The sequence below is a fragment of the Chiroxiphia lanceolata genome, chromosome 2 (genome assembly GCF_009829145.1).
Source record: "Chiroxiphia lanceolata isolate bChiLan1 chromosome 2, bChiLan1.pri, whole genome shotgun sequence".
Taxonomy (NCBI): domain Eukaryota; kingdom Metazoa; phylum Chordata; class Aves; order Passeriformes; family Pipridae; genus Chiroxiphia; species Chiroxiphia lanceolata.
This window is the reverse complement of record NC_045638.1, coordinates 89,351,932-89,377,529: the sequence shown is the minus strand read 5'-3', so window position 1 is coordinate 89,377,529 and position 25,598 is coordinate 89,351,932. Positions and strand designations below refer to the sequence as shown.

Below are 25,598 nucleotides of genomic sequence, written 5' to 3'. Positions count from 1 at the left end.
CTGAGGAACAGCTCTGATCCCTTCCCTGATCAGGCTGTTTTGCTTCAGCTTCTTCCTGCGTCCAGCACTGCAGCCTTTCCTGGAATGGGCTCAGCCTTATTCTTTCCAGCGGGGTGTCCTCCCTCCCTCCCTGCTTTCTCTGGCCTCCAGCCCTGCTCTGGATGCCAGATCTTTGCAGAGGGAGCAGCTGTTTGAGCCCTCTAATCAGGTTTTGGCTTTGGTGGTTGTTTGCTGGACGTCTTCGTGATGCAACACAGTGAAGCCAGAAAGCTAATTACTGGGGTGTTTTGGAGGGAAGGAAGCCACAGCATCAGCCTGAGCTGGGAAGGGGGTCCCGAAGAGCCTTGTTTTAGTGAATCCACTTAAAAACAAGAGTGGCTGCTGGTTGCTGAGCCAAAACAGATTTTGGAGCTCAATAAGTCAGCATCAGCAGCTCCTTTTGGCAGCAGCACTCAGCTATTGCATTAGAAATGAAACAGAGCTTTTTGGACTAAGCCCAAATCCCAACACCTTGCTTGAAACTCCTTTCCCTCATGCTCTGCCTGCTGCTATGTAAAGGAGAGGGAGATCTGTATTCAGGCAAGTAGTACCACTCCCAGTGTAAATCTCAACCTGATCCTCAAGCTCAGAGTTTTGCCTTCCCTGTTTGGGACAGGAATGCTGGCAGTGCACCGTTGGGAGCAGGAGGTTTGGTCTGTACATTGGGTCAACTGGTCTGGGTGTTTGGAAGGTGGGTAAATAGAGAGGGGTGGCACGGATACGAGGAGATGGGGCTGGATGAGATGCACAATGGTGGCAGAAATAAGGGAGATCTGGAGCACCTGCTGTGTCTGCTGATCCCCTGTGGAAAAAGCAGAGATGGTCTAAGGTGTGGAAGAGACTCATCCACCCAGTGGGAAAAGAGTTAATCTCTTCTAATCATCACTGTCCCAAACTCTCTCCTTGGATACAGGATGCTTACAGTGTTGCCATGAGATTGGTACAGAGTTCATTTAGGGTCTTTAGTACCCCTGGGCCTTATCCAGGGCTTGCTTTCTCTCTGCATCAAGGAGGGATACTTGGTTCAAGTTCAGCCCATCAAGCTATGACCTACTGCTGGGACTGGTCACCAGCCAGGACAAATTTGGGCATCACTGTACACCTGTGGGAAGCAACTGAAGCCTGGTGGGAGGCTTACCCCAGGCACAAATGTGATGTTGAACCACACGAGCTGCATGCTGTTGTCCTTTAGCGCTTCCTAGGGAGCAAGGTTGAATCTGGAGAAATATTTTTCCTCTGTGTTCTGGGAGGCGGGTGGGCTGCTGTGTGCTGAGTGTATTCCTGTCCACAGCAGTGTGCTGCGGGACCTTGCAGAAGCACCTTATGGTCATCCCTAAGATGCTGAGTGGTTGTGACATGAGATCCCAAAGACGCTTGGAGGGGACCAGGTGGGAACTCAGCATCAAGCTGTGCCAAAGATGCTGTAAAGAGAAGCTGTGACAAAGCACGAGGGTTTCCAGGCAGGCTGTTGTCACAGTGACTGGGTGGCTCAAGGTGAGGTGTTGTGATGGTTGAACCTGAGCTGAATCTCTGCACTGTGAGTTCAAACCTGGCTGATTGAAACCACCAGAGAAACTCTCGGATGCTACACCCTCCCATCTTCAGGGGAAGCGTTTTGCCCTCCATACCTGTTTCTCAGTATTTTTATCTGTCTCCGATATTTGCTTGCAAGCACCAGATTATCTCTGCAGGAATTAATTGTCAAGGGAAGTTGTCACTGATTAAAGAGCATAAAGGTACATTCTTGCTAAAGGGTAATATTATTTTATCAGGATGAAGGCAATGTCATTTGGAGGGGAAAGCCTTAGAGTCAGCAGAGTTTTGGGGGAGACAGACAGCCCTGGTATTTTGGGGATGGTTGTGGGAAGCAGGAGGACTTAGGGCAGTAGGGCCATGTCATTTTCAGCCCTACTGTGACACTGGGGAGAGATGTTCTCAGTCACAGCCCTGGGGCTTTTTTACAGACAGACAAGAAGAATCTTACTTTAGAAACCAAGAAAATAGGACTTTTTAATAGCCATTTCCCTGCTGTCCTGGCATGTATCTGTCCTGACTTGTGTATAGGGGCTTTGTTAATTCATAGAATCACAGAATGGTTTGGGTTGGAAGGGATCTTAAATATCCTCTAGTCCCAACCCACACTGTCATGGGCACGGACATCTTCCACTAGACCAGGTTGCTCAGAGCCCCATCTAATCTGGCCTTGAACACTTCCAGGGATGGGGCAGCCACAGCTTCTCAGTGCAGCCTGTTCCAGTGCCTCACCACTGTCACAATAAAGAATTTCTTCCTAATATCCAGTCTAAATCTGTCCTCATTCAGCTTAAACCCATTCCCCCTTATCCTATCATGCAGGATGCATTATGTCCATTGTATCCTGAATTAGATGCTGCTGTGTTTGGAGGAGGTGCTGCAGGAAGGGAGAGTATCTCTTAGCTCTACTTTTCTTTACTTTATTAAGCACTTAGCTCTTTTTGCTTGCTGAATGAGGATTATACAGTCAATCCCCATGAGGATTTCCTGGAAGGGGAAAGGAGTCAATGAACTAATTCACTAAAAGCAGGACCAGCACTTCCCTGCCCTCAAGTTTCTGCATTAAAAGGTCTTTTCCCCAGAGGATAGTACAGGCTGGGAAGCTGGCAAAAACACAATAGTAAAGATAATGGGGAAGACAGAGGATAAGTTCTTGCACTTCTTTGCTCTGAGAGCTCACTTGAAGCTCACCGTGGAGGCAATTAAACTGGCAATGATCATTGGGTGCAAAAACCTTCTGGTGTCCCATTTGGAGGTTTTCCAGCAGAAAGACTAAAATACTAACCTCTGCACTCCAGGGATGTCTTTGCTCAGCTTTTTGCAGTGCCTTGGCCTGTCTCAGTTTTGGTCCTGCCCAAAAAATGCTTGGGGTTAGCATTGATGCTGGGGCTCCTCTGTGCTGTTGGATTGACTGAGGGATCATCTCTGAATAATCTTTCATCTGTCTGTGGTCCATCACAGGAGTTGAAATCCTTCCAGACTTTTGCATTTCTCAGCTTAAGAATTTATAAGCCACTTGCCTGTTAATTTATCTGCTGTTTTCAGTAAAACTGGAGCTGATTGCTAGTCTGGTTGCTCCTTGCCAGGAAGGGATTTGGTCATCATTTAATGCAATCTCGGAATTGACCTTGTTTTTACATTTTTAAGCCATTTGTAGACTCCTCCCCATCCCTCAAGATGAACAAGAAATTTACTGTTATTATTTTTCTTATTTTAAAGGGTCTCTACTCTCATTAGATGTGCTGCTGACCCCTGGCTGCATTCCAGCAGGACTTGGTGGATCCTCCCAGGGCCACGGCCCCATAGTGCCAGGCAAACACACTCTCCCCTTAGTCCCAGTGAGGACAGGGGTTGATAAGCTGCCCGACATTGAGTGTGGCTCATTACAGCCTTTGATAAGAAATTGCCAGCCAGTCTGCTCTGTCCTTGGCATCAGAAGGGCATGGCCTTAAAAGCAAAAGCAACAGTAAAGAGAATCTAACATAGATTAGATTCATTGTGTGCTTCTAAGTGCAACTGCATGTCATTGTCAAGAAATTACTGTATTGGTAATGGGGAAGAGCAGAACAATAGCAGAGGGTGTTACAGAAAGGAGCCCATAGGATCCATCCACTGCCTTCTGAGCTCCTTGGGAGGGAATGGTGCAAATCCTCCCAGAATGGGCTCTGGGGTGCTGGAGGGGCACATTCTACAGGCAGAGCTAGTTATCATGGAATCACAGAATGGTTTGCTTTCAAGATCCCCTCAGTCCAACTTCCCTGCCGTGGGCAGAGACACCTTCCACTAGACCTGGTTGCTCAATGTTAAGGAAACTTTCCTGTCTGACTATCCGGCAGCCACTCTGTCAGTCACACTTGAAACACCTGAGCTGGGACTGAAATCCCTTCTTAGCAGGTGGCTCCAATGAGCCAGCGGGTGCCCTGCTTGACTCCCTACATTCACCACACTCACACAGTCAGACCAGGTTTCCTTACTGCCTCCACCGCAGGTTTCCCATAGCAGAGACTATCTCAGACATTTGGATCCTTAAAATAATTTAATCATGGTGCAGTAATAGAATAATGCCTCAAGGTGGGTGCCTTCAAGGAGGTACCCTGAACAAAGGAAACCCTGTGTTTTTATACCCTCACAGTCTAAGGGGTTGAAAGTCTGGAGTCCTTGACTCCTGCCCTTTCATCTGTCTGGGCTGCAGGTCCCCGGGCCCTTTGTTATGCACAAAGTCAGCTGTTCGCCTCTTATAACTGCCTAGAGCTCAACCTGTACCTTGCACTGCAGCTACACCCCGAGCTACTGCACTGACTGTATTCCTCAAGACTCAAAGCCCTATCAAACCTGACCTGGGGATGAGGCATCCCCAGTAACCTGTGCCAGTGCGTCACCACCTTTGCAGGAAAGAGCTTCTTTCTAGTATCAAACCTAAACCTGATATCTTTCAGTTTAAAGCCATTCCCCCTTGTCCTGTCACTCCACACCCTTGTCAAAGTCTGTCTCCATCTCTCTTGGATCTTCTTTAGGCACTGGAAGGAGCTCTAAGGTCTCCCCAGAGCCTTCTCTTCTCCAGGCTGAACAACCCCAGCTCTCTCAGTCTGTCTCCGTAGCAAAGGTGCTGCAGCCCTCTGATCATCTTTATGGTCTGGACTTGCTCCATCAAGTCCATGTCCTTCTTATGTTAGCGGCCCCAGAGCTCGACTGACACCCTGGATCAGCCAAGGCTTTTAATCTTGGTGTGAGCTGGGAGTTTCTGCACTACCTGTGAGCTCTAATTTTTGGGCTCTGAGAGAGGATGGGATTTTAGGGTGATTTGCCTGTGTTAAGGGCAAGCTCAGTCCTGCTGGAGGAAGTGTCTTTTGCCCATGCCCTTGCAAAGACTCCATCAGGCATGGTGCTGCCTCTTGCAGAAGGAAAATAAAACATGAAGTGCAGTAAAACTGAGGGCCGAGTCCAGCTGCTGCAAGAAGGGGTTAAAGAAAAAAGCAAATAGAAGGAAGTGCTGGTGGGAGAATGACAGCCGGACTGACCCTGCCTGTGGAGCAGAAATGGAGCCATTTCCTTGGTCTGTCAAATCTGAAACCAGAAGGAACACTTCACCATGCATTGTCTGATTTCTGTGTAACAAGTTCACAGCACTTCCTTGAATTAAATCCCCATTGAACTAAACTTGACTTGCTTCCTCTAAGCATGATCTAGTTTTGTTTTTCTGGGAGAGGAAAATCCACTGTGGCTATGGATCACTTACTCTAAAGTCCAGTCCCCACTGGATTTTTTGGGGGGGGTTGAATTACTTAGCTTCAACATACACCTCTTGAAACTTTGGGCATACTCTCTTGCCTCTGTATTTCCAATCTCTTTAAATGTATCTAGTTGAAGATGTCCCTGCTCATTTCAGGGTGGTTGGACTAGATGATCTTTAAAAGTCCTTTCCAACTCAATTTTTTTCTGGGATTCTGTTATTCTCTATAGTAACCCTGTAATGCACATGTGGTTGGGGCAGAGGGATACCTACACCTGTAGAGAAACAGGTGCCACTCCTCTCTCCATCACGTTTCCTTCTTACCTTGCTCAGCACAGCCTGGACTCCTGTCCAGTCCAGGAGTATCAATGGGTTGACTGTGGATGAATAAATGCAGTGAGCGTCTGTTTTTGCACACACCCCAGGGCTTGTCCTTCTCTTGCTGCCAAACAACTTGACACCATCTGAATTATTTGTACAGAACATTAAAATTCTCTAAGTCGTCCCTTTTTTAAATAAAACCCCCAATGCAATTTGGCAGTGAGCAGAATGGCATTGTTTCTCCTCTGATATATATAATTTAACACAGAGATTGTGCAAATACTGCCCCAAAAGCCCTGCAAAGATTACAAACCTGTTTAAGAGGCAGACTGAAATGTGCCGAGCAGGGGAGCATGGTAAGGTGGGATTTCTGTCCTAAGTGAAGGTACTTAACCCAATGCAATCATTTAGACCTGTGTGTGCTCAAACACTGTGTGATGGGGGAATTAATTCCTCGGGATGGTGCTGCCCTGCTCAACTGTACTACCCATGCTCATGGCCGTCTGTCCCCAGCGTGCATCCTGTCCCGCTGCTGTGTGCGGTTGTAGGGACACAGGGCTCAGCTCCCTGCTCTGCCCCAAGCACCTCTATGGACAAGACAGTCTTAAACTGGGGCACTGGAAGAAGTGGAGGGAAGTGCAAAGCATCCTTGAGAAAGGACAGAACTTTGAGTTGTTGGCACTGCCCTGGCACCCAGCACAGGCGCTTGGTAGTTGAGCTCGCCAGGACCAAACCTGCACAGCACAGGGCCAAGCTGTGTGATCTGTTGACCCCTTTACATCCTCATCTGGATGTTTATGTCCTATGAAAACCCACCAACATGTTCCTTTCAGACTGTCCTTTGTCATAGAAAGCACAGGCAAAACAAGCACCCCAGGGTGGTGCTCTCACAGGAGTTTGCCAAGAGCTCTGGCTTCACCCTCTTTTTGGCTCTGGATTCTCAGGTGCCCCAGAGGAGATTGGTGCTTCAGCCACTGTTACCAGGCCCTGGGGGACAGGGAAAAGCCAATATGACTCCCTGAGGCTGGTGGTGGCTTGCTCGGATTCTCACAAAAGGAAATCAGGTCAGTAAGGGTGAGCTGAAGCATCTGTCCTATTTGGGTGATAGAATCATAGATTCGTTTAGGTTGGAAAAGTCCTCTAGGATCATCGAGTCCAACCATTAACCCAACACTGCTAGGTCCACCCCTAAGCCATGTCTCCGAGTGCCCCATCTACATGTCTTTTGAATTCTTCCAGGGATGGGGACTCCACCGCTTCCCTGGGCACCCTTTGGGGGGAAAAATTTTCATAATAGTCAATCTACACCTCCCCCAGTGCATCCTGAGGCAATTTCCTCTTTTCCTATCACTAGTTACTTGGGAGAAGAGACCAACCCCCACCTGGCTACAACCTCCTTGCAGGTAGTTGCAGAGAGTGGTAAGGTCCCCCTGAGCTTGCTTTTCTCCAGGCTGAACACCCTGAGCTCCCTCAGCTGCTCCTCATCCAGCCTGTGCTCCAGACCATTCGCCAGCTCTGTTGCCTTTCTCTGGGCACACTCCAGCACCTCAGTGTCTGTGTCCTAGTGAAGGGCCCGGATAGCTGGGGCCAGCAGGAGCTGTGTTGTCCAACAAGGCAAGAAACTGCAGCTCGGAAGGTGGTCTGTGTGTTCACAGAGAGACAAAACAAGGCATCCCACATCTTTAATATTTCTGGGTCTTTGGGAAGAAACCACTGCTCGGTGATGCATTCCTCCCAATTCCCCTCCAACAAGGAAAAGGGTGAACAAACCACCTTAATGGAGAGTGATCATGGATGGTTCCATATTGACTGTGATCTGCTGCAAATGCTACTGACAGAGTTAAGTAGGAATTAATGTCCCTTCTCCCAGTTAACAGAAGATCATGAGTCCACATTTTTAGAGGGTGGTTTTCTCATAAAGAGGTTTCTCTGTTTGTAAGGCTACACCCAGTGTACGAATAACCAGAATAGGCGTGGGCTGGAAGGCACTTCTTTAAATGGCTTAAACTCATGATAACCTCATTCTTCATCATCATTGCATAGTCAGGGATTAATTTAGATTGTGGTGGGGTCAAGTCCTGTTCTTAGAGGGAGGTGCTGCTGTGCTCTGAATGTGACACAATCACAAACCAAAGGGTAGTTCCTCATCCTGGGATAGTATGGCTCAAAGGGGTGTGGGAGGTGTCCCCCTGGAAAAGTGGTTAGGAGGTTTTGATCTGAGTGGCACAGTGGAGTGTGGAGGTAGTTTTCCTTTGCAGCTTCATTTTCTTTCTTTTTCCATCAATAACTTGACTCGTGATAATTAAAAACAAACAAACAAAACCAACAAAATACTCCTGTACAATTAAGATTCCTAAATCCTGTTTTAGAAGATTATCTTTCAGTGAGACACAGAATTTGGGATTCAGGCAGGGCAGTATTCAGCTGCTAAATTATACTGCTTGGAGGCAGATATGGTGCAGCTGAGCTCATGGCCACATAAGCTTGCTCCAGGATTTCAGATTAGTTCTGTGGTGAACGGGTGGGTTTGGACCATTCCTTCCAAAATACTGGGGTTTCTCACAGCAGGGCTTGCTTGAATAGGTTCCTCCCTTTCCACCAGCACATACCCACCAGCATGTCATTCAGGGCGAGGACTGATGTCTCAAAAGTGGTACAACGTGGGGAACATCCTCATGGCTCATGCCTGTGGGTCATGGTTGCTCACTTGTACCAACATGACTGAACCTCCAAGTTTGGGGCCCGGTGCATATAGTTTCAAGCCAAAGCAGTTCCTCTGATTGATGTTAAACCCCACAACTAGAAGCATTGCAGCAACTGAGAGCACAGTAGGCCACGGTGAGAGGACAGGCTTTGGAGCATGGGTGTATTTTTAGCCCACGATGCTGCCAAACCAGGGTCGTTCTTCCCCCAGCAAGTCATTAGCACTGTCCCAAGGGAGGCTGTTCAAAGGAGATCTGTAGGAGAGCTCAAGACTGTGATATGATGGAGAGTGGCGGGACTTGGGAGAAGGTGGCCAGCCACACTGTGGTGAATCAGAGGTATATCTGTCACAGGGTGTTAAAGTTAAAACAGCCATGGGAGCTTATTTTTTTTCTCCTCCTCCACCTCTCTGGTGTAGCTCACTAAAGCCCATGCCTACATGGCATTTAAGGGAAGGAGATCCACATGGAGCCATCTCTGAAAGCTGCATTTGCTCAGTGTCCTCTCCACTTCTCAAGTCTGTAGTTGTGTGACTTGTAAGGGTCAGGCTGGCTCAGGGGATGCAGCATGAAAAGGAGCCAGGGGACATCATTTCTAAAGGAAGGATGGCTCACGTGGTGACCAAGCTGCTGGGACTTGAGACCAAGAGGGTCTACTTCTGCTTCTGGATGGGGTAACCTTTGGCACATCATCTCAATGCTCTGAGCATCCCACACTCTAGTTTGTCAGTGAGGCATGTGAAGACTTTCCTGCTTTGGCGCTGAGATCTGCAGATCTCAGAGCTTTTGGGATTCGGGGAGTAATTTTTTTCTTAGTGGCTCTGCAACCCGACACATAAAAACTACTCACTGTGGGAGAGGTGGTCGGGGGAGAGCTGTGTCTGGATGTGTGGTGATGCTAAAAGCCAGGCTCTGTTAGCCTCTGCATCAGTCTTGGCTGGGCAGGGACTGAAGAAGTCCTGGCTGAGCAATGGTGAGTGCATTGCTTGAGTGTGTGTGGGGGAGGAACAGGAATGGTGAGTCTGGGGTCTCTGCACTTGTGTCAGTTTCCTTCCTATCCCTCTCCATCTGCTCATGGGGAAGTGCAATACTCTCACAGCACCTTGTGTTTTTCCACCTCTCACTGCTTTATCTGAGACCTCTTCGGTAACCTTTGTACTTTGGATACCCGGAAGATAAAACTGCAGAGAGACCTGTCAACATCCTGCAGACTGACCTTTAGATCTTGTTTGCCACCAGTCCTGCTCTTCCTGGTGCCAAAGCAAATGGCACGGCATGATGCTGTGGTATACAAGATGAATCAAGTTGTTCGTGGGAGTGTGGTTTTTTGATGCCTTCCTTTACAAGCAAGTCCTGTTTGCTGTGGGTGGAGTGTCCCCCTGTGCACGGCATGGAAGCTGATAACAATACAAATGTGTGTACACTGAGATACTGTGGGTGGATTAGCATTAGGGATGCCTGACTGAGGCAGTACAAACCCCCACAAAGAGTTCTGTAGGGTGTAGATATTCCCAACCAAACCTACCCTTTCACGTGTGTGAAGCTGAGCTACCAAAGATATAATTTTTAGTAGAGTCTGTAGCAACAGGACAAGCGAAATGGTTTTAAGCTGAAAAAGGATGGATTCATAATAGATACAAGGACACAATTTTTTACAGTGAGGGTGGTGAGACACTGTCACAGGTTTCCCAGAGATGTTGTGGCTACTGCATCCCTGGAAGTTTTCAGGGCCAGGCTGGATGGGGCTCTGAGCAATCTGGTCTAGTAGAAGGTTCCCTGCCCATGGCAGAGGGGGTCGGAACTAGATGATCTTCAAGGTCCCTTTCAACCCAGGCCCTTCCATGATTCTGTGATTCTACAGTAATCCCTCTGAAAACACAGACCTCCTGGTATTTGAGACTCACCCCATTTCCCTTCCCTCTGTCACTCTGGTGCAAGTTTTTTTAATTCCTCTTTTTGCAAAATAACATCCCAGTTCAGGTACCTGCAGCAGGGCAGCATGGGGACCTTTGTGTCAGCTGTGTCATCGTTACTCGCCATGCTTGGGTACCTCTTGCTGTCTTGTCTGTGTGAGTGCATTTAAGACAGGATCCTCTCAGTTCCCTGTTGCCTGGGAGAGAGGAAGCACAGCCATGCTAATAGATTATTTTGCTGATTTTGCAAGTCTAAGTGAAGGCATTGTTCTGAAACAGCCAGGCTCTGCAATGCAATTAGACTAGTCTGCTCCTTGCAAAATCTTGTTAGCAAAAGATGGTCCTGGCATGCAGCAGATGTTTTATCTCCCATGGTTATTCCTCCTTCATAGTTTTTTCTCTCCCCACAGCTGGCTTGACGCGATCCAGATCCCCAGTGAATCTAAATCTCAGAAACCTGAACTGGGAAACATTTATGATAAGACAGTCACCAATTATAATGCCAATTAGAGGGTGATTTTCTCCTTACTACTCTGTGTGGAATTGGTCTAGCTGGAGAAGATAAGAAAGATATTTTCTGGTTTAAATGCATTTGCAAGAAAATTGTGTACATTGGGGAGAGCAAAGGGAAATCCCACGTGCTTTTTGGTGGGAAGCAAAATTACACCAGCAAGTGCTGGTGTAAGTCCCTGAACCTGCAGGGAACAGACTGGCCTGATCTGAGCTCCCATAAGCCAGACCTCTGCAATCAGCCTCTCATCGACAGGGACCTCAAAGTCCTCTCCCAGCCCTGATTTCCACCTCTGTCCCACATCCCTTGCAGAAGGAAGGATATGAATCATCAGATCTTTGAATCACTGTTTTGGCCCTCCCTGTGTTATCAGGCTGTATGTTTCCGTAGAACCATCCGCACAGACTTTCTCTGAGTTGTATTTTGCTGCCTGGAGCACCGCGGCCATTTCAGCAGGCACTTTTAGGGAGGGCACATCATCTCTGATGGTGCTTAGGAGTAACCATCCCTGGAAACATTCAAAAAACATGTGGATATGGCACTTGGGGACATGGTCTAGTGGTGAACATGGAAGTGCTGGGTTAATGGTTGAACTTGACGATCTTAGAGGTCTTTTCAACCTAAATTATTCTATTATTCTTGGGATTCTCTAAGACAGGTTCTCCCGGAGGGTAAAGAGACATAAATGACTCTCTTGGCCAAGGAAGAGTTAAGAGCAACACATCAAAGTCATAGCCTCCCTGCAGCCATAGCTTTTTGGCTTTCCCTGCACTGTTCCTTGCTGTTCTCCATCTGTGTCCAGACCGGAGCAGCCAGGACACAGAATCTGGCTGTAATGAGATGAAGGAACAGGACGGACTCACTGTTTGGTGAAGCCTCAAGTGCCACGAGGCAGTTTGAGCTGGGCCTGTGGTGGCTGATGCTCGAACCCAAAAGGCCCCCAGGGTGTGTGTGGGTGCGCACGTGGGTGTGCTGCCCTCTTCTCTCAGGGTCGTGGTGCTGGGAGGATGACGTGATGTTTGTTTTTTGGACAAGTGCCCACCTGGGTAAATGTTATTGCTCACCTGGTTTCTGTCTGTTGCATGGGAGGGAGGGGAGGAAGCCATGGTCATGACCTTCTCTAATCAGAGCATCTCTGCTTCTCTCCTCCCTTTGCACGTACAAACTCCAGGCCCTGCAATTGCATCGGGCTGCAGAACAAACTCCTTGGAAAGAAACACTAAATGTTCCAAAGCTTTTCTTGGCTTTTTGACCTAGTTCTCACTGATCTCATCTTCGTCACCCACCTCTGCATGTGGGCATGGTGCTCCATGGCTCTGAGTGGGCTTTACATCACACACCAGCACCCCACTGTGCTCCGTGCAATCCAGGGAGAATTGCAGCCTTGCTGAAGCAGTGCCTTGGTCCTTTGCTCTCACCTCAGTACAGACAGAGCACACAGGGAATGTCATCCCTGGGGATTGAGGGCCACTCAGTCTAGACCAGGGCCAAAATGTGTGAGTGGAAGCCTAAGAGCTTCAGTGGGGTCTGAAGAATCCAAGTAATTTAATATTGGGAAGCTCCAGTCTAAGGACTATGGCAAACCTTCTCAGGAGGTTTTGCTGGGGAGACTGACCCACAGATGAGACTTACCCTGATGGAATCAGCTCTGCAGCCTTAGAACAAGAAGGCAATGCTGCCTTCCCCTGTGCAAGGATGGGATATTAAGAAAAGTTTCTTCTCTGAAAGGATGGTCAAGCATTGAAATAGGCTACTTATGGAAGCTGTGGAATCACATACCTAGAAGTGTTCAAAAAAAGTGTGGATATGGTGCTCAGAAACATGGTTTAGTGGTAGATTTGGCAGTGCTGGGTTAATGTCTGGATTCCATGATCTTAGAGGTCTTTCCCAAGCTTAATGGCTCTATGAATCTTCACTCTGGAGAAGTTGTGAAGTCGCCATTCCTGGAGATATTCAAAACCTGACTGAACACAGTCCTGGGCAACCTGCTGTACAGCCTGTGGTCCTGGGCAACCCTGCTTTGAATAGAGGGAGGTAGACTGGATGATATCCAGATGTTCCTTATAACTGCATTGATTTGGTGATTCTATGCTTACGATCGCTGGGAGTCCACTGGGACCAAGCTCGGTCCTAGGTCTTGAGTGTGCTGTGTGGTCCTTCTGCAGGTAAGCGTGGCAGCCCCTCTCTGCCTTTCAGGGTAGACCTTACTGCAGCCTTTCAGCACTTAAAGGGGGCTTATAAGAAAGATGAGGACAAACTTTTTATCAGGGTCTGTTGCGACAGGACAAGGAGCAATGGTTTTAAACTGAAGGAGGGTTGATTTAGACTAGATATAAGGAAGAAGGTTTTCACAGTGAGAGTAGCGAAACAGTGGTACTAGTTGCCCAGAGAGGTGGTCAATAGCCCATCCCAAAGAAACATTCAAGGTCAAGTTGGACAGGACTCTGAGCAACCTGATCCAGTTGACATTCCCACTCATTGCAGGGGGTTGGACTAGATGGCCTTTTAAAGATCCCTTCCAACCCAAACTGTTCAATGTTTCTTATGCTTTATGTTCTTGCCTGTCTGTGTAATACCAAGTGACTCCTTTATTGTAATCTGCAGATTCACCCAGGGGCAGAAGAGGCAGGTGCATTCCTCAAATGGTGCCTCTGCACCCCAGAGCAGGATCACAAAGAGCTGACCTTGCACACATCCCCATCACTAACAGGTGGGACAGACACATTCCTAGCTGCTGGGTGCTTCCCTGATGGTATGAAACAGAAGCTAAACCCCACTGCTCCTGTTCCACCCCTGTCTGTGCTCAGTGATGCTGAGAAGCTCAGGTGGTTCCTGCCTTTGATGGTGGCAGCTTGTCTCCCCCTAGCGCTTATCCCAACCTCCTGCAACGACAGCATTAGGGGATTAGACCTGTCCCTTGGGTTTGACCCTGCTCAGTTTGTTTATGGATGGACCTTGGCTTATTTTTGAGGTGTACAGTGCTGGCTGAGCTAGGTGAGAATAGCCAGAGGTGCTTATGATTCCTCTTCCTCTCTGTGATGAGGCCCTGGGCAACCTGATCTACTGGAAGGTGTCTCTGCCCACAGTAGAGGGACTGGAACTAGATGATCTTTAAGATTCCTTCCAACCCAAACCATTCTATGATTCTATGGGCAGAGGCAATAAAAGACCTCACATACAAAGTCTGTGGGGGAACATACTTTTCTGGGTGCAACCAGCCTGAAAAAACCTGGGAGATATGGGGGAAGAAAGATAATCTGCTTTTCCTTTTTCCTCTTCAAATTAAACATAGTAACAGAGGGGAAAAGATTCTTTCAGCTCTTTGTCTGTCCCCTCTGCTCTCAGCCTCCAGCTGGACATGACCTTCCAAGCAGGATTGATCAGGAGAAAATATATTTTAAAAAAAGAGTAGTGTGTCACCTGAAGCTTGCTTAACACCCTCTGTTATTTAAGTGCTTTCTTGGCCAGGCTCTAAGAGGCAGTGCGAAGCAGGGAGGGCAGCCTGGCAGGAGTTGGGCAGAGGAAAGCTGATGTGTTTAGTGCCTGAGTGCTTGGAGGCATGAGCTCACCTCCTAGCTGCCTCCTACCCAAGTTTTTCCATTCATGGTGCATGTGCACAATCCACCATCCTGATTTTGGTGGCAGAATGAGCATTTTATCCTCCTGGCCCAGCTGCAAAGCTTTTGGCATCAAATTTTTTTTTATCTGCTATGCTAGGATCTGGAAGGACAGACCTCCTGGGTAAGGACACTAGTCTTTTTGCAGCCATGGCTGAGACCTCAATCTGAGTTGAGCTTTCCTAGGGGAACTGTCTGATTTAGGCACTGCAATTCATCATTAAATGCCTGTCTCTGCCCTGTTCCTGCAGGATTTTATTTTTGGATGGATCCACAGGTTTCAGTATTGGAGGCAGTGTTTTTGGGTCATGCTCTCATGCTCTTCTCAGCAAAGTAAGAGAGGAAGAAGCTTGTAAAGCAGTCACGGAGTAGAGAGATCTGAAAGAGGTGACTTAGAAGAGGGGATGGGGCATAGGGCTGAAATGGTGTGAAAGTGTCCCATTATCACCAGGGATAATTACAGCTGTGCTGATGCTGATACAGAATTGGAAGTAGGTCTGATGTCCCTTGAGCAGTGATGCTGCCCATGTCCTGGTGACAGCAGAAGGCAGGTTATTGTCCTTCTGCCACCAGCATGATGAATGAAGGCAGTAGAAATCTGCAGGTCATGTTTACCTAGAGTCTGAGGAAGAGAGAGGGTGATTTTCCTTTGACAAGAAACCCTGCTCCTGATTCCCCTGTCTGCTCACTTAGCTAGTGTGTCTGTTTTTCTTCTGTCCTACAGGAAATCTGCAATGATCCACATCTCTTTGTGGACGGGATCAGCTCCCATGACTTACACCAGGGCCAGGTTGGGAACTGCTGGTTCGTGGCTGCCTGCTCCTCCCTGGCATCCCGGGAGTCTCTGTGGCAGAAGGTAAGTGTTCTTTCACGTATGGGATACAACGGGAATGTATTGTGGGCCAGAAAACCACCAAGGAGCTGCACCAGAGTGAGGGGCTGCAGACCTGGGGAGCAACCAGGGAGATATTGGAGGAAAGAGGTGCTCAGTGCCACATCCTTGGAAGGTCTGTGCTCATCTCCACCATGTCCTCAGCTACAGAAGATGTCAGCCCTGTTAAAGCCAAGGCAAGGGGACTTCACACTCTGGAACAGGTGTGCTTCATTGTAGGGCAAGAAACCAGGAAGTCCCAAGCACCTTTTCCTAGATTTTACTGCAAAAGGCAACCAGTGAGTGCAGACAGCACCACCTGCTTCACCCACAGCCTCCTACTGCCACAGACCTGAGAGAGTTCCTGCCACCCCACACCTTTGCATCTGCTCTGTGTGCTGTGGTACTTCCAGTCTCTGCTTCCTGTGATGATCATGGATTCCAGGCTCAGGAATTTCTTGCAGCATCCCCATTTTCTGTTAAAGTCTAGGTTTTTCTTTATACAGGAACAGGATAGCTGTTTTGGCTTCTGAATAACCCATAAGGCTTCCTCACGTGGTGGCTGTGGTGACTGTTGGGGCTGTCATTAGAGGGGTGGTGCACGGGGTTGTTTAGCTTGTTCTTCGGCATCGACATCTCCCAAGGGTGAGCAGGCAAGTTGTCCTCCCTCCTCACCATTCACTTCCAGCTCTGCCCTGGGAAATGCCAGGCATACAGTTGCGGGGTCCCTTTGGACACCTCATTATTTCAGTTTGCCAGTGGCATTGCTTTTCCTCCCAGGACAGTTTTGCTGTGGATGTTTGTGACTTCTCATTTTCCATGTCCTTAACTCTCAGAGGCTCTTTTTTACCTGTCTCCTCTTTTCTTTCAGAAAAGTTTGTTTTATAGAATCATAGAATTATATGGGTTGGAAGAGACCTTAATAACCATTTAGTTCCAACCTCCCTGCTGTAGGCAGGGACACCTTCCATTAGATCAGGTTGCTCAAAGTCCTCTCCAACCTGGCCTTGAACACTTCCCAGGGGTGGGTGATCCACAATTTCTCTGGGTAACCTGGGTGTCACCACCCTCACAGTAAAGAATTTCTTACTTAATGGAGATCTTGGAGACAGAAATAATGGGCCCCTTGGTCCTTGGTATGGTTGCACATGCAATTGTGATACTGTTCCTGAACATCAAAATGTTCTGGGAAGAGCTGAATGGTCTGGGAAGAGCTGAAAGATGCTGATGCAGGCTTTAGAATCTCTGAAATGTCAGTCCAGGGATCTTGGTCCAGGTATCACACTGCTACTAGGAAATGTATTCCTGATCTACACCAGGATGTAATGTAGGCTCTGAGTGTCTCTTGCTCCACTTCATGCACTGAAACTGTCTCTCTCGAGTGTGGGGAGAGGGAATACATTCAAGGAAATAGGACAGACCAGCACATCTGTATGTATTCCAGATGATTTTATTCACACACTTTCTTCCACCTTGCTCTCTCCATGTCCCTGTTTCCTATTATGTCTGTGTGGTGTGAGTCACTGAGTAGGAACGGGGTACTGCAATTTAATTTAGAGCTGTTTTCTAAATTTCTGCGTCCTAGCTGACCCTACACTCATCAGGTGTGATCTGGCTCCATGACACCCTTTCTTTGAACCTTCAGAGGTGTCTAGCTCTTATGAAAAGAAATGAAGACCTTAAAATGAGGGAATTTAAACAGTTTCCAGCAGCACTTTGTCCTAAAGGTTTGTCTGGATCTTTACCTGTGTTCCCACAGGTTGCATTGGTACTGCTCAACAAACAAAGGACAGGGGCCAGGCTTTGAAGCCAAGTGGTTCAGACACCCCTGCATTTCCATCACCCGGTCTGGTCTTCTTCCCCCTTAGTGGCTTCTAGTGCCGGGCAGTCTTGGCTGGGGCACCACAAGCAGATGGCTCTGAGGACACTGACCTCCCGAAGTTCATTTTGTGTAGGTCTTTTACAACCTGTGGTTAGTTATTGTTTCTCCCTGAAGGCTGATCTTGCGCCTCATCAAGACCGAGAAGGAACATCACATGGTGCCTGGAAGCTGAACCCCCACTGCAGTGTGTTCATCACCATGTACAAGGTTATTGCTTCCTCTGCTGCTACCACATATGCTACCACCAGTCCGTCCAAGCAAGATCCATATGACATTGTTACATGTAGCTCAGCTCAAAAAGGTCTCCAGAGATAACTGAAGGCATTTTTAACTTTTAAAACCCAAGGATCAACAGCTTTTGCTAAGGGTGTTTTAAAGCCAGTAAACAAGTGAGGCAAGAGCTCAGAGAACAACCAGAAGGGTCATTTGTCCTTTCAGATGGGGCTGTGTAGCTCTTAGCTTTCTGGACTCTATCCTCAAGGTCTTCAGGAGTAACAGCAGAATGGTGATTGAAGGACAATACCTAGGAAAATGACCCACCTTGGGTCCCTGTTGTCTGTGGCTTGTCTGGCCAAGGCCAGCTTCTGGTAGTCTTTTTTGGGACTTCTTCTTGAAGTCAAAGTGATTGCCCCTGGAGTGATAGTGGGTGTTCATGAGTCAAGTGTGACAGTTCAAATACTGGCACAGCCTTTTGTAAAAATATCATAGAAAAAACTGTTTCATGGAGTTCATTTAACCCTGTTTGAGCTCCCAAATTGCCCTGCAAATAAGTCATGTTGCAGAAGCCAACCTGAATCACAGATAGGACAGAGAGAACCCAAATGACTTTGACTCTGCAACATGTCTAAAGCTTTGTGCTGAAACCCTGTGCTCTCCAAGTCCAAAGCAGCCACTATACCCCAAAGATACCACAGCATGCTTGCAGGAGTCATGTCTTTTCTGTGGCACACCCAAAACCTGTCTGTGGTTTATTCATTGATGGAGACACTTAGCAGAGGGGAACTTGGCTTGGCATGACATCTCTCTTCAGGATGCACAGCCTCCTGGACCTACCCAGCACCCTGCAAAGAGAAATGCATTCACCACTATCCCCCTGTATCCCATCCACCAGCACAGTACTGTGCTCTGGATTTCCCAGAATCCCAGAAAGGTTGTCTGTGGGAAGTCCAACCACCCTGCTAAAGCAGGTTCACCCAGAGCAGGTTGCAAAGGATGGTGTCCAGGCATGCCCAGCAATTGCTGAGGAATGGGTGGTTCCAGGTTGAGCATGATGGTCTTGCTGGTACTCAGGTGGGTTCAGAGCTTGGAAAGAGGTTGTTTGGGTTGCTTGTATCTTGGACCCGCTTCTCTACCTGGCCCACAGAGACAAGCATTAAGGCACAGACTATGCCTGAGTTCCCCTTTCCTGGGCACACAAAGGGGAAACCCACTTGTGAGCACCCTCTCCAACTTTGTGCCAGGCCAGGCAGGCAGAACAACACTGGGGTGCTGCTGCCTACCTGCTGCTGCAGGAGCAGTGCGGAGCCTGACTCCTGCCAGCTGTACCATCCAGAAAAGGACACAAGGGTCATGTTAGTTTGGTACTCGTTTGATAGTCAATTTGTCCCTCAGGATCCCTGTGTCCTTTTGTGGATGGCACAGCCTCGTGCAAGCCACCAAAATGGTCTGGAGGGAAGTGGATTTGTGCATCCAGGAGGAGGGAAGATGAAGGGGGGGCCTTATTGCCAAGTGTAGCTACTTAATCATAGGATCATAGAAAGGCTTGGCTTGGAAGGGACCTTCAATATCATCTAGTTCCAACCCACCTGCCATGGGCAGTGACACTTTCCACTAGACCAGGTTGCTCAGAGCCCCATCCAGCCTGGATAGGAGAGTGTGGACAAGATGGAGCCAAACTCTGGCTGGGGATGCACAGTCAGGGGTCAGGGGACAAAAGACAACAGCACAAGCTGCAGCTTATCTTCAGCATGAGCACGGTCAGATTCTGGAAGAGGGGCCCTGAGAGGCTGTGGGAACTCTGTCCATGGAGATACTCGAAGAGGGACTGGACAAAGCCCCAAGCGACTTACCTGAAGAAAGTCCTGTTTTGAGCTGCAGGTTGGACTAGACCCCTCCACAGTCTCTTCCAACCTGAATTATACCATGAACCTATGCTCAGAGGAAGCTACTGCCACCCAGACCTGTCAAGGTGGCATCCCTGGCTGCACGCCTTTGTTTTGGGATAAGGAACCATGGTTGTCAGGGAGGTTGCCAGGGAGGCTGGCATCAGACATCTGTTCCCTATAGATTATGCAGCACAGCAGCACCATCAGTTAGAATCTGCAAACAAGTCAGAAGAGCACCCAGAGGAAGAACCGGAGGGTATTTTGCGTCACTGGCCCGGGTTGCCTAGCACTGCTGAGACCGTGGAGAGGAGGCGCCAGCTCCAGGAGCTTGTCAGATTTTTCCACCTGTGTGTCCTGTTTGAGAACCACACATTGCTGAGAACGTAGCAGAGGAGTAGCCAAGGTGATGGCAGCTGAAGCGAAGATGATTGAGCTGCCCTTCATCTGCGATGAACAGCTCACCCAGCGCATGCGGCTACGATTCCAGAGCCTGCAACAAAAAAACATGAGGCCCCAGGATGGTGAGAAGCTGCTGCGTCCCAATGAACACATCTATCGAGTGGATTTCATCCGGCAGCACAAATTGCGCTTCCTCCGCTGGGACATCCAGCTGGAGAGACCTGGAAAGGTCACAGTGACCGGCACTTCCCAACACTGGACTCCTGATCTCACCCACCTTATGAACCGGCAGCTGCTGGAGCCGGTAGGAATCTTCTGGAAGAAGCCAGGGGCCAAGGAGGTAGAGTGCAATGAGGCAGATGCCCAGGAATTTGGGGAACGAATAGCAGAATTAGCCCAGATCCGCAAAGTGATGTATTTCCTCCTCGCTTTCACTGATGATCTTGAACCAGCTCAGCTGAAGGGCTCCATTGTTTTTAAAGCCTGATACTCTCTTGCTCCACCTCGCTCCAGCTGTGCTTCGGTCTTAATTTTTCTTCTCTCAGCTCAATTCTTGCTTCAGTTTTCACGTGTTTTTTTGGTTTTTTGTTTTTTTTTTTTTTAATGAGGAATGGCTTTGTGATAAAATGGAGAACAGCTCAGTGCTTCTGGAGCGCTTCAGCCCAGAAACGTTCCCAAGCATGCTGTCCTCTGTCTGAATGATGGGGAGGAGGGGGCCATGAGCTTGCTGCAACATTGCCTGGAGTATAAGACTGTGTGCTTGTGAATTCATCAGGGATTCACCAGGTCTGACTGGTGCAGGGTTTTGCTGGCTTGGAAATATGAGGCTGCCCTAAGCCCTCAAAATGTGGCAGCTGTGTAACCAAAAACCTGGTGGAAAAATAAATATTTGCCATACTAGAAACAGGAGAGACCCCTGGAGAGAGCCCTACCTTCCAGTTTCCATCCTAGCCATTAAAAGTGGAAGACTTGTTTGCAATGGATTTCTACTCCTAGTAAGGATTCTGAGTGCTTTCAGGCTGCAGTGACTCTTGCTGCGGCTGTGGCTGCTTGGTGTCTCCAAAGACCAGTCCCATGGAGAATCCACCTTGCTGTGAAGCTGAAATACATTTAGACACGCTGTATTCTGCAAATTGCAAACCTACTGGACAAACTGGGAGGTTGGACCAGCCCTTTCCTGACCGTCACCACCATTTCTTGCTGGGGGTCACTACGGGGAGGGATTCTCCAGCACACCTTGTGCTGCCTGGAGTTTGTTGGTCCCAAGATGGGTTGGAGCAGGGGGGGGTGTGTGTGTGTGCAGAGTCTCAGGTCTGAGCCAGCAGTGAGCAAAACTAATTTGCACATTGTACTGTCTTTAAAGCACCCATGAATATATTTACTCTGAAGTGTCTATAGAGAGCCATGAGGTTGCAGAGCACTTTGCAAACCACAGAGCAGGAACCTGCTGTTGCTGTCCCTGAAAAGCAGTGTCTCCTACCCTCTACAACACAGGGAATGGTCTGTGGGTGGCCATGTGTGAGAGCAGAGGGTAGTGGTGCCTTTATAAGTATTGGGGCAGGAGGGCGTTTTGTGCCTGGCTTGTCCCATGACTGTGAATAAACTACTGACTTTGGACATTTCCTCCATCAAAAAGTGGAAGGTACTTCAATGAAGTTTCTTGAGACACACAGAGAGAAAAGGCCCTTGAAAGAGTTAAATATTATTACAATTGGTCCTTTGCTCAGATTACACTCAACAGTGGGTGAGTGCTCCTCGAGGTTTGGCCTGAGATTTTCCCAAGATAACTAAGGAGGGAGCAGTGATGGGAAGGCCAGAACAAGGGGACTTTGTACCTGTGGCTTGCTGACTTGTGCAGACCAGCCCCAAAAGAGTCCAACCTCTTCTTCAAAGCCTCCAGAGATGCAACTCCATGCCCTCCCCAGCCCAACAATAGTGTACAACATGATATGCACAAGCTATGCCAAGCAGAGAGGAGAAGGAAAGCAGGAGGATCAGATACTGGCTGGAAAGATGGTGGGAGCTTGGAGTCTTGTTTACAACCAAAGCTCAGCAACCACTCAGATCATACATCCATGCCATGGACATTGCTGTAGAAGCTGATATCTTTGCTTAGACCCCAAGAAATGATGGACTCAATGAGTAGAGAGAAAAGTAGATGCATCCCTGCTTGGCCACAGCATGGACCCACTGTTGGCCAGCCCCACTTCTAGGGTCCTGTCAGACTTTCCCATAGGAGGACCTCTCCTTGTGCATCCCAGAGCAGAGCTCCTGGCTACAAACCACTTTTGACCAAATAACAGGAACCACTGGCAACATCCAAAGGGATTTTTGCATGCCAGGTCTGACAATATGCCATTGTTACATTGCTGGGTAGAGTTCTTGCTGCAGATACCTTGCTGGGTACTGATATACCACGGTAAATAAAAGCCTAGCCAATGAGTTTCCTTTTAAGGATTGAGGCTGTGTGGGTCTTCTTCATGCTCTTTTTGGAAGCTGCCCTAATCCTGCATGCAATAAAGCAGCATCCACCAAATTTTACTCCCTGTTGGTATTTTTGAGCCTCCTTTTTATCTCCTATTAAATGTAAAATGAGCATTTACATTCTTCTATCTTTGTGTGAAAGGCTTCGTGGAGTGTTGAACAATTTTGTGTGGTTAGTGGAGGAGTTTGAAGCTGAGCAGAGAAGAGGAAATGATTCATAGGTGGATCCTGCTTTCTTTTAGAGCTGGGGTGGGAGGTGAGGGAGGCAGTGTGATCTCTGCTGCAGGGAAGATGAGCCTCTTTTTACTAGTCGCTGAAATTTTCCCTTTACAGTATCAGCATCCCATAAAGGCTTTCAGAAACACTGCCCTGTCCCGTCTCCCAGGCGAATTTCATCCCAGTTTGTACCATGGTTCAGCAGATTGGTACAGCTGGGTGCCTCCCTCCTCATCCTGAGCTGGCAAGTTCCCAGCAGAAGGCTTGGAGCATTTGGCATCTACCGATTCCTCCTTCTAATCAGAACATTTTTTCAGGGTCACAAGTACCTTTTCTCTTAATTAGCCACTCTTAAGAAAATTGAGAAAATCCCTAAATCAGCTTTGGGAAATGAGCCTGGTGTTTCTGAGCTCCCAATTTACCCATCTCTGAGGCCTTTCACTGCAAATTTGTCCCACTAAAGGGTGTTGAAACTCCAGATTTTGGGAGCACCTGAGCAAAAAGCAGCACAGTTGGGTGAATGAGGAGACATGGTCTCCTCCACTGCCCCAGTGTCACACAACCAAGTTGAATCCAGGACTCAATGCGATCCTGGGATGAGTGGTCCACAGCACCGCTCTCCAAGCATGGAGCATCTCTGGAGATCATACTCCTTTCATTTCCTCTTGGGTCAGCGCAGAAACATGACCAGTCCTTACTCCTGCATCCTGCTCTGGATGAAAGCTGACATCTTTTGCTACCTTCAGTGGTGGAGGGTGTTCTCAGCACTAGACTTCCTGAAGAGCCTCTTTCCATGCAATGTAGCTGTGTCCTCTCCTATCCCACCCCGACACTCACAGCTGTCTCCACAGAACAGTGATTATTTGGTGTACTGGAACATAATACATGCTCCCATGAGCACCTTGGGGCTTCTCCTCGCTGAGGTCATGATGCTTTGGGAGCAAGTAAGTAAAGAAGCAAAGGTGTGGACAGTCAGTCACATTACTGCAGCTGAATCAGTCAGTACTTGTCAACTGTCAACTACATTACTATGTGTGACCTCACAGCCTGCCCTAGCCATGGAGTAAAACCACATAGCCTTCACCCTCAAAAAAAGCTAAGCTGCAGTGGCGTAGTTTCTTGCTGTGGGCCTCTGTGTCCTGGTTCTAAGTAAAATGCAGATCTTCCCACATGTAGCATCTGTACCTGGCTGTGCTCATTTCTGTCCCAGCTGTTGGGCAAATTTTCCATTCAAAGAAAAGCTGGTGGTGCCTGCAGCCGTAAATGGACTTTACAGTTACCCTTCTCATGTGCCTGTCCCGCTGGCAGTGACACCAAACCTGTGCACCCTCAGCCCCTCAGCTGCTACAGGGTTTCTTTCAACCCAGGCCTTCTTTTCCTTCTTTCAACAAGTCACCTTGCCGTGCTTCCTTGGATGAGCATGGTAGGTCTTGACAGGGAAGAATGGAGACCATAAGGGAGTGGGGATCTTGCTTTTCCCAGTTTTATTTAACAGAGTAGATGCATTCAGTGTCTGCTGCCTATTCAGTGGCATCAGATAGATAAATACAACACTTGCTCTTGTGCCAGTCAAGTCACACCAGAATCAAGTAGGAGAATCAAAGAAGGTGTGCTCTCATAGTGGTACCCTATTGACACTAATAGGAACAAAAGTAATCATCCCTGCTCAGACTAAGGATGCTTCTGCTCCAATAGCCTGTCTACAGAAGTAGATGGCAGCTGATGCCCAGGGTACTGTTATTCAAGAAAGAGAATGAGGATCTTTAACTCCATCTTCCAAGGGACTCCAAATTCCAAGGAGTCTAAGCTATGCCAGTACACATTCATCTGGTCTGCATTGGAGGAACCAGATCCAAAATCTGGCCCTAGCAGGCTGAAAGCAAATCCATTCCTCTCATTTTTTCCTTGTCTTTAATATTATCTGCATTAGTTCAAGGATGAGAGTTATTCCCAGAAAAAAGTGAATAATTTAGGTGCATGTGCCTCCTCTCTCACAGGTCATCCCAGACTGGAAGGAGCAGGAGTGGAACCCCGAGAAACCTGAGAGCTATGCGGGGATCTTCCACTTCCAGTTCTGGCGTTTTGGTCAGTGGCTGGATGTGGTGATTGATGACCGCCTGCCCACACTCCACAATCAGCTCATCTACTGCCACTCCAACTCCAGGAACGAATTCTGGTGTGCCTTGGTGGAGAAAGCTTATGCCAAGTAGGTACTGAGGCAGTTGCAGGACAAACTGGGACACGAGCACTCTGTTTTTCCTCTCTATTCATTCATCAGTTGGTTTGCAGCAGTGGAAACAACAGCTTTCCTGGGGAGTAGTAGTACGTATCTCAAACAGACAAAAACTAAGAAAAAAAACACCTTCTCTAGCCTTAATGTATCCTCAAAGCAAAATATCCTTTAATGTTTCTTTAAGCAACACCTGTCCTAGAGATTTCAGGTTTCTTTTACTTTGGTCCTATGACAGCAAGAGTGCTGCAAGGAACACAGGTCCTGGTTTTTCACCCTGCTGGCTGTTCTCACCCACTTAAAGTTTTATTACAAATCTCCATTCGCCAGGCTTCCCCAAGAATTGTCCCAGACCCCTTAAAATGTCAAGCCAAAGTTGTTGTGCCATCCCTGTCACCCTCTTTCAGGTTGTCAGGCTGTTATGAGGCCCTGGATGGAGGCAACACAGCTGATGCCCTGGTAGATTTTACTGGTGGTGTCTCTGAACCTATCGACCTGACTGAAGGGGACTACATCACTGATGAAGCCAAGCGAAACCTCCTCTTTGAGCGCGTGTTGAAGGTGCACAACCGGGGAGGCCTCATCAGCTGCTCCATTAAAGTAAGCAATGTTACCAGCATGGTCACAATCCCATGGGAATAGGTATTTTAGGATGCAGTTATCTTACATGATTGTAAACTTCAAAATTAGATGAGATAAACTGTGGCCAAGGGTTTCGACTTCTTGTGGACAGCAAAAGCGGTGAATCCTGGATGCCAGTCCTCTTTATTCCTCATTTCTGTGTCCAAGAGCCCAGATTCATCCCACCACCTTTTAAACATTAGGAGGGGATTCACTCCAGAGAAAGGTGTTTTGGTGTCTGCATGCAGAAATCTCTACAAATGCTGGGTGCCAGACCTCCTAGTATATGCAGTAGAATGAGCTTTATTTGTTGTCATTATGGGAGCTCAGAGCCCTCATGGAACAGATGAAGAACAGAAGGGATCTACCACATAAAATGGCATCTGAGACATCTGCCAACTGGCTCTCTCCCTGACCATTGATG

The 25,598-nt window shown here is 48.1% G+C and overlaps 2 protein-coding genes across 2 annotated transcripts in view; both read left to right on the top strand.

Annotated features, from left to right (window-relative positions):
- CAPN5 (calpain 5) overlaps positions 1-25,598 on the top strand; it is a 57,331-nt gene that overhangs the window by 20,595 nt on the left and 11,138 nt on the right. Inside the window, exons 3-5 of the mRNA XM_032680732.1 lie at positions 15,091-15,222; positions 24,321-24,529; positions 24,961-25,153. Coding sequence (XP_032536623.1) covers positions 15,091-15,222; positions 24,321-24,529; positions 24,961-25,153 — 534 coding nt within the window. The remainder of the gene's footprint in view (positions 1-15,090; positions 15,223-24,320; positions 24,530-24,960; positions 25,154-25,598) is intronic.
- On the top strand, positions 19,631-20,110 carry OMP (olfactory marker protein). The gene has a single exon (XM_032680733.1). It carries the CDS (start codon positions 19,631-19,633, stop codon positions 20,108-20,110), a length of 480 nt encoding a protein of 159 aa, XP_032536624.1.

Bases quoted from the DNA above. Each gene is read 5' to 3' on its own strand.
- OMP (XM_032680733.1), top strand. From the start codon at position 19,631: ATGGCAGCTGAAGCGAAGATGATTGAGCTGCCCTTCATCTGCGATGAA.